Genomic DNA, 13,222 nt, shown 5'->3' with positions numbered 1-13,222 from the left:
AGACCAAGGAGCCAATCGTGTGGCCCTGCTGAGGACTGTACTACTCAGAGCAGATCAGAGGGTGGAGGGAGGCGTACGCAGATGCTTCTGTGTGTTTATGAGAGGCAGTAAAATCTCCCAGTGGCTCTCCTGCAGGTTGTGCCCTTTTGCTTTTTATTTAGGAGTGTCAGCCTCCCAGGCACTGGGACCAGTAAAGAATTACCCATCATCCTCCTCTAAAACAGGAGCTTCTCATTAGTGCTTAACAGGCAGCTCCTTTAGCTTCTTTTCTGTATGAACCCCCCCTCCATCCCTCCACCTCCTCTTCCATCACCATCACCAGCCCCCCCACCAGCCGCCAGCCTCTTGGACGCTCCTCGTTACATCACACACACTGCTCCCTGGCAGCCCGTGTTTGTGACTGGGAGGGAGAGGGAGAGTGAATGTGAGTGAGCCCGTGTGCGCACGCCATCCCACCGTCGAGTCCCATTGACCAGCTTTCAGGATGGACAAGCCAAGCGTGTGGCGCGCCGTGGTGAGCAGCACGGACCCGAGGCGAACAAGAGACCCCGGGTCCCACTCCAGCAGACCGGGCTCCGCCATGGGTTACCGGCTGTACGACATGTGAGTAGCATGTTCAGCGTGAGTGCTGTCAGACAGGCAGGCTCGCCCGCCTGGCCAGCACCAGCATAGCTCCATTCATTGAGACAGCAGTCGAGTGGGTGGTGGTAGAAAACACGGTGTCTATCTCTCTGGCGTCTATGCTGAGTCACCTATGGCATCCAGACCTCATTCTGTCCTCTCATGTTGCCTTCCTGTGGTCTTAGTAAACAAGGTCTCTCTCCTGGGGAGGGGCGGCAAGGTGGAACATACGTTTGTTTGTGTGAATGAGATGCTGAAATTTCACCTGGATGAATTAAAACCATGTGTCTTCATACGATGTGTTGAAACCTGAGCGCTGTTTTGTATCTGTGAACCTACAGTTATGACTAAAATCACAACAGAGTCATGTGAGCGATGCTTTTAGAGCCTCGGGTGGCTGGGAGAAATGACTCATTTCTGGAGAATGCTGTGACAGCTCTTACTGGGCACATGAGTTCCTCGCAGCTTCTGCCGAATATATTTGTGCGTGTGAGTGTGTTCTCATGTGTGATTGGTACAACGTGTGTGCGTGTGTGCGTGTGTGTGTGTGTGTGTATGCGTGTGTGTGTGTGTGGCAGTGCTAGTGTGTGTGTGTAAAATGCGGCTGGGTCTGAGCTGTTATTTTTGGGACGGTGATGAGTCCCACCGTCTGTGTGTGGAAAGCTTTCGTCTCCACTTCAGCAAATCATGTGTCAGTTCTGCTCGGATGAAAGGTGGACAAAATTAAATTCATGTCATGTCTTCTTTGGTGTGGTGCTGTACAAGAATTTTCTGCACACATTCTCCCCCTTGCCTAGTACTCAACACCGTCAGTATTTAGCTGAATAAGCATTCTGCTGCCTTGTTTCTCCGCAGAGGCACATTTAAGTTTGTTTTCTTTGCTGTAGTGTGTGTAGTCTGCATCACTTTGGACCCGCTCATTCCTTTGCAACCCTATGTACATGACCGTTGGAATTTTTCACACATGTACTTACCAGCTGGTGCATAACGTTGAGCTGAATTACCCTGTCATGCCATGATCTAATACCATGCTTGGGGATCAGTCATCTTAATGAATATGAGACCTTCGCGGGTCTCCGCTGAGTCCTTCAGAGGCAATCTGCCCCTGCCATTCACAGTCTTAAATCTCTGTCTTGTTTCCATGTGTACGGCACACATTGAGGCAGGAATGCATTCCTCAGATTCTCAAGTTCCTTATGCATACCAGTAATTATAATTGAATTACATTCTTCATTCTGTTTTTGTTGGTGCATTCTAGGCAATTGAGCATCTCGGTCTGTCTGTGGTTCTGAGATAGAGGCTGATCTCTGTCGTAGCAGCTTTAGTCCAAAGAAAGCTTTAACCGCAGAAAGTCACATGACCGAGCTGAGGGGCACAGCTCAGGAAGGTGAAAGAGGGGTGCAAATCGATGGCTTTGTGAAACATTCGCTGCTGTTGTTAGGGGACAGTGTAGATGTGCCACAGATTGACACTAATGTGCCTGTCAAACAGACCAAGGCTCACAGTGCCAATGCTCCTTTAATGAGGAGCTGGAGCTGGATGAGTCTGTTCTGTTGTAAATGTCATTTCATCATTGCTGGCAGGCCCGAGTCCCTCTGGAATTCTAATGCTGTGTTTACAACACTGGAAGGCCAACAGGAGGGTATCCTGGGCTTAGCTAAAGACTTTCTTGGCCTTTAAGGATACTACACTTCACTACTGTGGCCTGAAAGGATGCAGAGGTTGCTGTTGGTAGAGTACTCTAAAATACAACAAGATGTGTATTTTGTTCAGTTAGGTGCAGTGGAGCAAATGCATATGCCCTGAAAATGCAAACTCTGCATGCTCAGGAGACCTTGAGAAAGAACAAATGATGCATTTACAAAAAGTAATTTAACCAGGTCTGTTAATGTGCTGCCATGCATTAAGCCATTTAACAGGGCATTTAAGTAACTGGTTGTCAGACAGTTTACTGGTGCGGGGCAATGTATAGCTGAACCATGCAGAGATACTGTCTGTTCACGCTGTCCATGCTGTATTTTGTGAAATGGTACAAATGATCAATTGTTTATGGTATTGCTAAATCCACGACCCCTGAGTTGGTTTTGTCCGAGGGGTAGTGACATGGATCTCTTGATAGCTTGCACCAGTTTTGCTGCCCAGCGTCATTGTTGTGCAGTTGTCAACCTTGCTTGTGCATGAAAAATGGAATAATTGCTTTCTAATAATATGCAAAAAAATAAAAAATAAAAAATCCAGATCATGAAATATATGTATTAGAATTGAAATGTGCATGTCTTTGTTCAAAACAATTGCTTGGTAATCCTATTGTCCATGACATTACCATTCAGGAGGTTTGATCTGTGTGCTCTCAGGGTTTCATAATCATGCTCCTGTATTCAGCACACTGAATATATAACATTGCACAGACAAGGTGGCTAATAAACTTCAATGGGCTTTGCCCTTCATTGAGATAATGCCATGCATTCTCAGAGGGTATTCATGCCATAAAGCCGTTACAGCAGGAATGCCCATTTCCCATTATTGGCTTAGAGATTCTTAATGCGATGCCCCTGTTCAAGTGACGCCAGCGCTGATGAAAAATGGAGTGCGTCACCGGAGCTGTAAGGCACTGACAGTACATTCCTTCACTTTGGGCCTTTGACAGCAGTGTGCTATGTCTGCAGACTGAGTGCACAAAGACAACTGCCAGCATAGCTCTGAATATGCCTCCACTGGAGACAGCAGCTGTAGGATGCATGCCGCTATTGCATGAGACAACAACTGCATACAATGCATCACATTGCCAGTACATGGGCTGGCACAGAGCACGCTGTCAGTTCATATAGCATCAGTGAACGGGGGCATAATGTTACACAGCTGGAAGTGAGGCTTGTTAAAGCAGGGCTATATGCTGGATGTATGTACAGGCCTGCCTGCATAATAACCCTTTGATTTGTCTGACAGTTACAGTGATTGCCCACTGCCACAAATGACATGAGTCATTCTGTAAAGTGGACATGATTGTAGCCATTAAAGCACCGTCATTATTACTTTAGTCATTATAGAAAGGATCGTATAGCTTATTCATTGATCAGCTGTTTGATCTCTACTTAATGGTTTTGACAGATAGCAGGACATTCGCACCTTACAATTTCCCCTGCTCCATCAATAAAGTCCGAAAAGAACAGGCCAGAAAAGAATAGAACACAATCGAGCAGAGTGCCACATAATAGATCATGAATAGATGAGAATGGATCATAGAAGGGTCAAGAATCACTCCACTGAGGTGTTTTGACAGCGCAGATGTAAAGAGGGCTCCAACAGTCTGACAAGTCCAGCAGTCTACTGTACCATACTGTACCCCACTGCACCCGACGCTGCAGTAGCATTTTGGCTTTCGCCAAAATAGCACAGGCTTGGCTCGGGCTGAGCTCGGTCAGCTCAAAGACTGTCATTTGCACAAAAAAACGTCAGCAGCTGGACATCTGCAGGCTTTCACTGAGTTTTTAGTGGCTGAGTTTGCAGCTGGAGCTGTGTCAGCCATGTGCAAGGATTATCAAACCAGCGGGAGCTGCTTGGCTCTCAGGGCCACATCTCAGTGAGTTAAAGTTTCCTCAGGGGAGTAGCAAGTCCTGATGCATCCGTGGTTTGAAACAGCCCATAATAAGCCCCTGCCTTTGCCAATAGCAACGTCAGAAGCGACAGCACAGAGGAGAGCTGGGTGCACCAGGAAAGGATGCATCTCCAGAACATTTTGTTCCTCTGGCAAAAATAAAAGCAGATATGAGGATATGTTTATCAGCAACAATATTACATAATAACAGCCGTACCAGGATATCACTGAACATGTTACCTTTCATATTGGTTATTTTTCCATGGTTTTCTGTTTACACTTTCATCTTTGTAAAGAAGCTTTAAGTCACGTCTGCTGAGTCCGTAACGGCTGACTCATGCTTATACAATATAGTCTTTCTATGCATGTTTTTTGCTTTCGTGACTGTAATTTCTCTGCATACTTGCTTACTTCATATAAGACATGCTAATCCTGTCAAGGATTTAAAGCAGTGAATCATAGGGATGTGTTATCATTGGCTCAGCTAGGACCCTGCACATATCGTTCAACAAACCCTATCTTTTATATGATTATTAAAGCAGGTGCAGACATCTCTTCTCAGAGTAGACTTAAGTGTTGTACTTGTGTCAGATACATCCTGCTGTGCTGGACGTGTGCGCTCTGCTGGTGGCCCTGCATCTAAGTGTGCCTGCTTTGACAGGGAAGACAGCACTCTTCATCAGTTCTGTTCCCCAGCCTCAGGTTATGAAAGGCCTTCAAGATAGCTGGCAGAGACAGAAGACTGTGAGATCCACCTCCAACCAGCCACAGATCATTTTTTCTCCCCTTTTTTATTCTCTTTACCTTCATTTTGCTGTGTGTCTGTGCTGGTGCTTTAATACAAAGCCAAAGCTGGAGGAGTGACTCTGCTGTTGTTATGGATCCTCATCCTCCCTATGTCTTTCTCTGTCTCTTCCTGGTTTTGTCTCCTCACCCTCCTTCTCCTTCTTTCCTGTTCTTTCCTTTTTTTCCCTCTCCACCTATCCTCTGCATGGCTGCCTTCAGGCTGGGGGATAATCAGCTGTACTGTACAATCTGTGTGATGCAAGAGCTTGTGCTCATGCAAACTGTGCTGTAACTTTCATGTAAGATTTTCTCCCCAGAGCACCCCTCTACAATGATATGAAATTATATTATCTGCCCTGTAGCATAAACTAACATACTCGTCAGAACCTCTTGAGCTGCTGTGCTTCCCTCTTTGCCATTAATGGTGTCTAGCTGCTGACTGCAGGAATTGTGCCTTTGTCCCAAGTAGAAGAGGAAACATTACTGTGGAACATATCGGTGAAGCCCATATGCAAACAGTTTAGATTTTACAGTTTAAATAACCATCGTAAATCATGTTGATGTTCAGTTTTGAACTGGGTTTTCCATGCCGCCATCATAATGACCCGAGAATGAATGTTGTTTTTGTGTGGAGAAGTTGCCCACTGGAGATCTGAGGTCTGTCATTTATTGAATGCTTCTGTGATGCGGCATGAATAGGAAATAAATGAATTTCCATGATGCATTGTGTTGATGTACTCTGAGTGAATCAGCTTGCCTGTCAGACTCCTCATTCCCACGATCACATCAGCTTATTGGCTCCAAAGCGATGAAAAGCCAGGAAGCTACTCCAATCTGCCACCAGGGGGTGAACTTTTCTAACACATCCTCTCAGACAGGCTGTCCTTCACACAGACATTAGTATGAGCTCAGGTTCTTCTGTGTGCTTTAAATCCTTGTTATCATGACGTCTTTATCATTGAATTTTAGTGCAGCACACCTTTTATTTTGTGCTCTATGATCTTTGGTGTTTATCAGATCTTATGCTTTCCTTGGGTGGCCACCCTGCAGAAAGTTTTCCGGTGTATTGCACAAGCTGAGTAGGACTACTTTTCATTCAGCTCCCTGTTTTCAGCCCTTCTCACACACTGTTGACCCGAGGATTTTCTGCAGCAGGTCGTTTTCTTTTGAAGTGCCTATTGACTGCTCGCCTCCCGCTCAGAGCAGATCATGGTGAAATCTTTAAGGCAGCTTATCAGTGATCGACTGGGTCAGGCGCAGGCAGGAAGAAGTGGGGTTCTTGCACTGTAATGCTCAATATCAGCCAGCATCAGTGTACACCAGTACAGCGTGGAGACAATAAGGGCTTCTCGTAAGGCTTTTCACATGAGGTCATTTATTCATATTGATGGCTGAGTAGATATGATGGTCTTTTATTGCCTTTTGATCTCTGAAACAAAGTAGATTCATATTGATCCACCTGCAGTGCAATGGGGATTTTAGTCAGGAAGGAAGGAAATTTCTGTCATATTTTTACATATCCAGCTCACTTTTTGCACAAATATTGACTTACAGCCCTGATTCCAAAAAAGTTGGGACGCTGGCAAATCTGAAATTGAACTTTGTTTACCGACAGTAGTTTTAAGTGTTGACGGGCACATGCAGTAATATCCTTTATAGAGTCATGTGCTCGCAAAGTGGTGAACCTCGCTCCATCCTCACTTATGAGGATGACTGAGCCTTTCCAGGATGCGCTTTTTATACCCAATCATGATACTGTCACCTGTTACCAATGAACCTGTTTACCTGTGGAATGATCCAATCAGGTGTTTTTGGAGCATTCCACATCTTTCTCAGTCTTTTGTTGCTCCTGTCCCAACTTGTTTGAAACATTGTGCTGTCATCAAATTCAGACTCAGCCTATGTTTACAAAAATCAATGAAGCTGATGAGGTAAAACATTAAATACATTGTCTTTGTACTGTTTTCAATTGAGTGTATGACAAAAAGCATTTGTTAATTATCACGTTCTGTTTTATTTACGTTTTGTCCCGGTGTTTTTTGTTTGGAACTGTTTCTGTTGGCTTTATGTCACCCATTTCATAATGGACCTTGACTTTGACCTCTGCAAAAATGCACTGACATAACAGGTTCATGTTGATATCACGAGTGGAAACGATCATCAAAATTAAAGGTGACAGAGTGAGTCCTGGTGGCCTAGACTGACATGCTTACCATGTGACCATGTAACTGTAACGTCCAGTGAGGACCTTTGTTGCACCGTCTTTACTCTCATATTTTCTGTCGCTGCCATTCTTACCTTTTTAACAAATGTCAGTGAGTAATTTGTCGCTGGATACTCGCCCCTGTCAAACACTGGAAAATGCTGACAGCCTGCACACGTTAACACACAGTATTAACTCATAGCAAAACTTAAGTGGAGGTGGAGGCGTGTATTGTGATAAGTGGAAAGAATGTTCATCTAGCAGGCACTTTAAAGCACACACGCACGCACCAGTGCACACACATATGGACATCCTAATGCATGCCATGTCGACCACTCTATCCATCTACTTGTTAAGTCATATCCTATTGTGTTTGTATACACATCTGAAAAAAACAAAAAGCAGCCTGTCATGTGCGCTTGAATCACAGTCATCTGTGTTTTATGCCAGTTCGTGCTGCAATAATTGCTCTTCTTTGCCTTTGACAGGGAATGCTCTGCACACAGAAACAGTGGGGTTTCCACCCACACTGCCCACTGAAGGCAACTTCACACGAATTAGAAACTAAAAAGGTTCTCCATCTGGCATGACCCATATAAGTAAACCATCAGGATGAACAACAGCCAGAATGTGCTTTTGGAAATGGTGAGAAGTGCATTGCACTGCTGAAGCTTGAAGTGCAGTCATTCACCTTTTTAAACGCGGCTGTAACTGTGGTTGGTTGATTTTTATCTCCGGCATTAGCCTCCATCGCTAAATGTTATCTGATAATCTGCTCTAAATGTGTCTTCACTCCCCAAAAAGTCATGTGAAACCATTAAAGTGCAGACATTTAAACAGGAAGATAATCACACTTCTTATGTAGGGAGAAGGTGAAATATTAACTCGCTGAAAGCAGTTTTTCATCAAGGCGAATTGAGATGAAGAGCACAGATGAAAGACTCTGTCAGTGTGTGGTCATTTTCTGTGAGATGTGTGTAAATCAGGAGGCCTGAATTGTGACAAAAGGCTCATGAATGGTGTGTAGATTAATTAATTCCTTAGCATCCCTGCTGTTCACACAGGCTCTCAGCGCAGCCTTTGTGCCGCTCTGGCCTTTCTATATCTCTGCTCGGGAAAACAGAGGAAGCCCATATTGTGCCAGGAGGTGTATTAAAAGAGTCATGTGGAGACGGAACAGATCTAACTATGCCAATTAGCGTGTTAATGTGTATATATGCACACACATTAATGCGTGTTTGTTTATTTGTGCGTTTGTGTTTGCATATGCGACTCTGCTTGTTTGTGTAAATACGTGGTGTTTCCAGTGTTTGTGTGTGGACACTGACAGTGGCTGAATGTTGATGAGAGGCCCTCCCACGCCCCTTTCCCATGACTGCCGGGACTGGGTGGCACTGCATCTCAGGCGGAGAAAGAACAGCGCTGCGCTTGTGTTCAAATGCAAAACCCCCTTTGGCAAGTAAAGAGAGGAGCATTTTATGTGTCGTATAGCTCCTATAAGTGCTGCAGCGCGTTTGCACACGCTGCTAATGAAGATACACTTCTTTGATCCCAGTTCGACACCCTGAAAATTCAATTTCACCACCTTCTCTCTGCTGCTGCACCATTCGTCTCTCAGACTTGCTGTTTAATTCAGTTCATGAATCACTCTATTGACCATTACAGAGAATTTGCTCAAGCACAAGAGGTGCAGTGGGTTTTGTGTAATTCATCCGTGACCTTGATGAGTCAAATAATACAACATTTCCTTTGCTAGACACTGACACGAGAGCACTCGAAGCTCATATTTATTTGAACAAAGCATGTGTATAAACTCATGTGGTCATACAACATTGCAGCAGCCCCTCCCCGCTGAAAAGCCAGCCAATCACAGGCTGCTCTGCAGGGCTTCCATTTGAAGCTTCAGTAGTACGGTAGTGTTGCCCAGCAACCAGAATCGGCACATTTCTGGGAGGTCCTGTGTGGATGGCAGCAGCTGTAAGAGACAGAGGGAGACAGAGAGAGCAAGAGGGAGAGGATCAGGAGAAGGGGGACAGAGATAGGAGGAGAGAAGGTTCAGGATTTCACTGGAGGAAGGAGAAAAGGAGGAGAAGGATGGTGTCAGTCTGAAGGAAGAGTCACGCTGAGGGTGAGAGAAAAGACCCAGTCTTTAGAAAGTTTGTTCTTGCAGCAGAGACACAGACAGACGAGGAGGCCATTGATGATCCCTGTTGAGTCTGTGCCTGTTCAAACAGGGATGAGCGAGTTTTGGAGGACTCCTCCTCGTATCTGCGCTCCTACACATTCCACTACCTGTGCCTGCCGGAGCGGTGCAGAGCTCCGGCTGTAGCCATGATGTCTCAGAGGATCCTGGGCTGACGCACTGTGTTTAGGGACTGGCACAGAGGACAGACTCACTGACCTGGATAGGAGCTAAAACAGTGCCGGAGCAGCCAAAATAGAGCTTATTTTGGGAGGTGGATCGTGAGCGGTAATACTGGGTCCAAATCAACCCTACAGAGAGTTCCTAGAAGGCCTGGCTTCCTGGGTCGGTGATGACTGAGACAGGTCCAGGAGTAATGTTGTCGTTCTGGGCGGGTTAAAACCACTCAGCCCGTCATCCAGTGGCAGCGGCGAGGCTGGAGCTCCAGCGGAGGACAGATCCGACGTCCACGCCAGGGGTTTGCTGGCTGAAGAAATGAGCAGGGTCCTGCTCTTGTGATGCCATGGTGCCTTTTCACGTTGCTGGATCCCACTGCCGTTCTGCCCCGCTGATTGTCTGAGCCGAGGATGTGGAAGTTCAAAGCGTTTTGCCTGGATTACTGGCATGTGCTGTGCCTGCACCCGCACAACAACTTTTATAAGAGGTATGTTTAAAAATGGCTGCTTTCTGCAGTCATGTTCGACTTGGATCATGTCTCATACTTCTTGCGCTCAGCGTTCTGGACAACTCATAATCATCAGGGTGCTGTCAGCTTGTTGATGTTGCTGCTTGTGCCGAAGCACTCCCAGCATTAAGCGAATCAATATGTTTTAAAACAGGCTCTAGCATGGCTGATTGATAGAGAAACTGTTGCGGTGCTCAGCCCTGCACGCTGACAAACCGGCTGACTGAGAGAGACATTACTCAGGGGTGCGCGAGCTGGCTGAACCATTATCGATTTCTCAGAGCGAACCAGGTTACGGCTGTTATTTTGTAGAAGCACTTGGTTAAGTAACTTGGCACTTAGAATGATCTTGTTTGTGTCGGTTGTCTGTTTCGCGTTGGCACTGCTGAAAAGACCGAGATGAGCCAGCGCTGAGTGAATTCATTCATTCCTGTCCTGTGGGTACCTCTGCTCATTCACCTTTCACCTACTGCATCATCTACGCCTGATTACTGAGTCCAGCTTGATGCGGCTCGCATCAACGATGGAAAAGAAATCCATTTTTGTTGAATCCATAATGAGCTTTGGGATTTACTCTTCTTTCACCACAACATGTCAGTCCCATCGTCACATTTAATGTCATTTGGTAACACTTTAAACCATAGATCAGGGGAGTGAATGAGAGGATGCAAGATATATAACACCTTGAAGATTTCCTTTAAATCCAACATATTAAAGCAGCTTCCAGGTATGTTCAAAAGGTGCACACTCCTCTCTCACACTGTGTAAATTACTCACCCCATCCCCCTGCTGCTGTGTTGAGACCAGTATAAAAAAAAAAAAGAAAAAAACCCTCTCATGTCTTTGACTGCCTATCACGACACAGATATCTCATGCTCCACATTCCATACCTCCTTGAACTGAGATTGCACAAAACAACCACTATCTGTTTTAGATGCAAAGAAAAAGACAGACATAAATGGGGTTTCCGCTACGATAAAGGTTCCTTTAATGTTTGGGTGGTCTTCACTTTCAGCTCAATGATGCTCTGTAATCTCACATGTGTATTTCAAGCTGCAATTTCAGCTTCAAAGGACTGTACTTCCTCAGAATTGTTACCGCACTGTTGTTCAACATAACTTAGATCCCGGCTTTTGCAGTTGCACGGACGAGAGCTACAATATTTTTGGTCCAGTTTCCTCCCGCTACACCAAAAGGATCTGACCGGCTATGTTTTCAGAGGTGTTTTCCTTCATGCACATGCCGCCGTGCAGATGTTTGATGTCTGAGGCAGAAGCTGCGAGCTGCGGTGTGAACACAGGATCTGTGAAATTCGGGGGCACCTGCCTTCTGTCACATCTCTATATGCTAATGCCTTCAGACATATATAAACACACAGTTTGTCATAAGCATTAGTATGCTGAAGGTGAGAATACAGTATGTGCATGATTCATTAATAATGTATCACGGATTTAGCTGGCAACTCTTCTTTGCACGTAGGCTTCAGGGGAACCCCCCCCCCCCCCCAGCTGGAGGCGCTACCTCAACACCACATGCCTGCGGTGTATTATAGTCCTCTTTTTTAGTCTGATTTTTGAATTTGTAGTGCATCTCAAATCAAAAGTTGCATGCTCTGCTTATTTCTAAATAATTAAATTTTCTGCTGCAAATGGCCGATCTCAGTCTATGACTCAGTGGGCTTTGGAATTATTTAGGCTGATTGTTGATATTGTTTTTCCACACACTGTGAATAACTCATTATGCGTCTAATCCTGTGGAGTTACTGGAATATCCTGGTCATTGGGTGTAACTCATTACATCGCTCAGGCTTCAGTGTAACACAGATTGTATCCCAGGACTGAGACTGTGTTGTTAAAGTAAGGTCAGTGTAGTAACTCAAAACAGCCTCTCCCAGCTGCTGAACTGGGGCTCACCCTCCCTCCTGCGTGGCCTTCCCATTGAGAGTAGTGTGATTGTTGGACTCAGGCCCAAGTATTACCATACACACAGCGACTGAAAGCCCTCTCATGCTCTTTCTATCTCCCCATCTATCTCTTTCACTCTGATTCTGTGTCTCTCTCTCTCTCACACAGTCACTTCCACACAAACACAAGCACACATCAAACACACAACCCAGGCCCTGCCCATGACCATTGGGGAGCACCAGATGAGTTAAAGATTGCATTGGACGGCACGAAAAGGAAGAAAACAAAGGAAGGGGAGTCTGCAGAGAGGAGAAAGAGGACTGGTGTGTGGTTCGTTGTGGGTGGAGAGCTTTTGTTGAGAAGAGGGATGATTTTCTTCTGCTATATGTACTGGGCCTTTACCTTACTTGGTCATCAGGCAGCTTGCTAGAGCAGCAACCCTGAGCCCAGCATAAACGAGGCTTTGGAGAGCTTCGAAAAAAGGCACAGACGAAGTAACTTTAACAGCGAAAGAATGAATTTCTCTGTGGGTTTTCTATGGAAAGTGAAGGACGTGGGGTGTAATTTGTGGTCGGGAAGGCAGTGAGCACAGACTGTACTTTTTGTGGCTCTTTTAGGGGGGAGTTGCTGCAGTTTTGTGTTTTTTAAACTTTGCTGAAACTTCCTCTTAGTGCCATGTGCATTTTTTTCGGGCATGTCTGATGCCTCTGGTGATGTCACTGCCATATGGAATGCGATGTGGAAGTACTGCATTACCAGCCGAACTATAAGGTAGGAGACCATCTGGCGTTGACCAGTGCGGATGGCAGCGGCCTGCAGTATAAGTGGCGGTTGTCTTTCTGACTGACCGCAGCAGTCTGTGCAGATATTTCTGACGTCCGACCAATCAAATAACATTCCTGTCTATATGCTTGAGCTCGGTGGTTTCCTTTCCACAGCCATGGAAATATATTATCACTGGCACACAGCTGAAGAAGGCAGTGAGGAGAAAAGACATTTTCAAGGTCTTTCTGGGCAGTCTGCTCTATCAAGGACGTGCCTGTGATAATACAGACTTTAAGAATAATCTGGCTGTTCTTTGTTCATCTTTTTAAAGCCTTATTATCACTTAACTTTGTCCTACCTCAGAAGTGTGGAGCAGGAATGTCCTCTGACATGCAGGATTCAAATGTCTCTCTTTTCTTTCTGCCTCTCATTATCCAGAATCCACAGTGACGGATTTATGTGATTAATTGGGAAAATATGT

General features: G+C 45.4%; 1 protein-coding gene across 6 annotated transcripts in view; it reads left to right on the top strand.

The window, feature by feature from the left end:
• The window catches only part of iqsec1a (IQ motif and Sec7 domain ArfGEF 1a), a 92,158-nt gene that overhangs the window by 38,169 nt on the left and 40,767 nt on the right, over nt 1–13,222 (top strand). Inside the window, exon 1 of one of the 6 annotated variants that reach the window (XM_076741910.1) lies at nt 308–603. The exons of 2 other annotated variants lie outside the window; for them this stretch is intronic. In XM_076741910.1, the coding sequence (XP_076598025.1) occupies nt 485–603 (119 nt within the window). In that variant the 5' untranslated portion in view covers nt 308–484. Of the gene's footprint in view, nt 1–307; nt 604–9,051; nt 10,052–10,093; nt 12,748–13,222 lie in introns of those variants that run through there. 3 more of the 6 variants (XM_076741903.1, XM_076741905.1, XM_076741906.1) reach the window with 3 other exon arrangements.

This window comes from Chaetodon auriga, chromosome 10 (genome assembly GCF_051107435.1).
Source record: "Chaetodon auriga isolate fChaAug3 chromosome 10, fChaAug3.hap1, whole genome shotgun sequence".
NCBI lineage: Eukaryota > Metazoa > Chordata > Actinopteri > Chaetodontiformes > Chaetodontidae > Chaetodon > Chaetodon auriga.
This window is presented reverse-complemented; position numbering and strand designations above follow the sequence as displayed.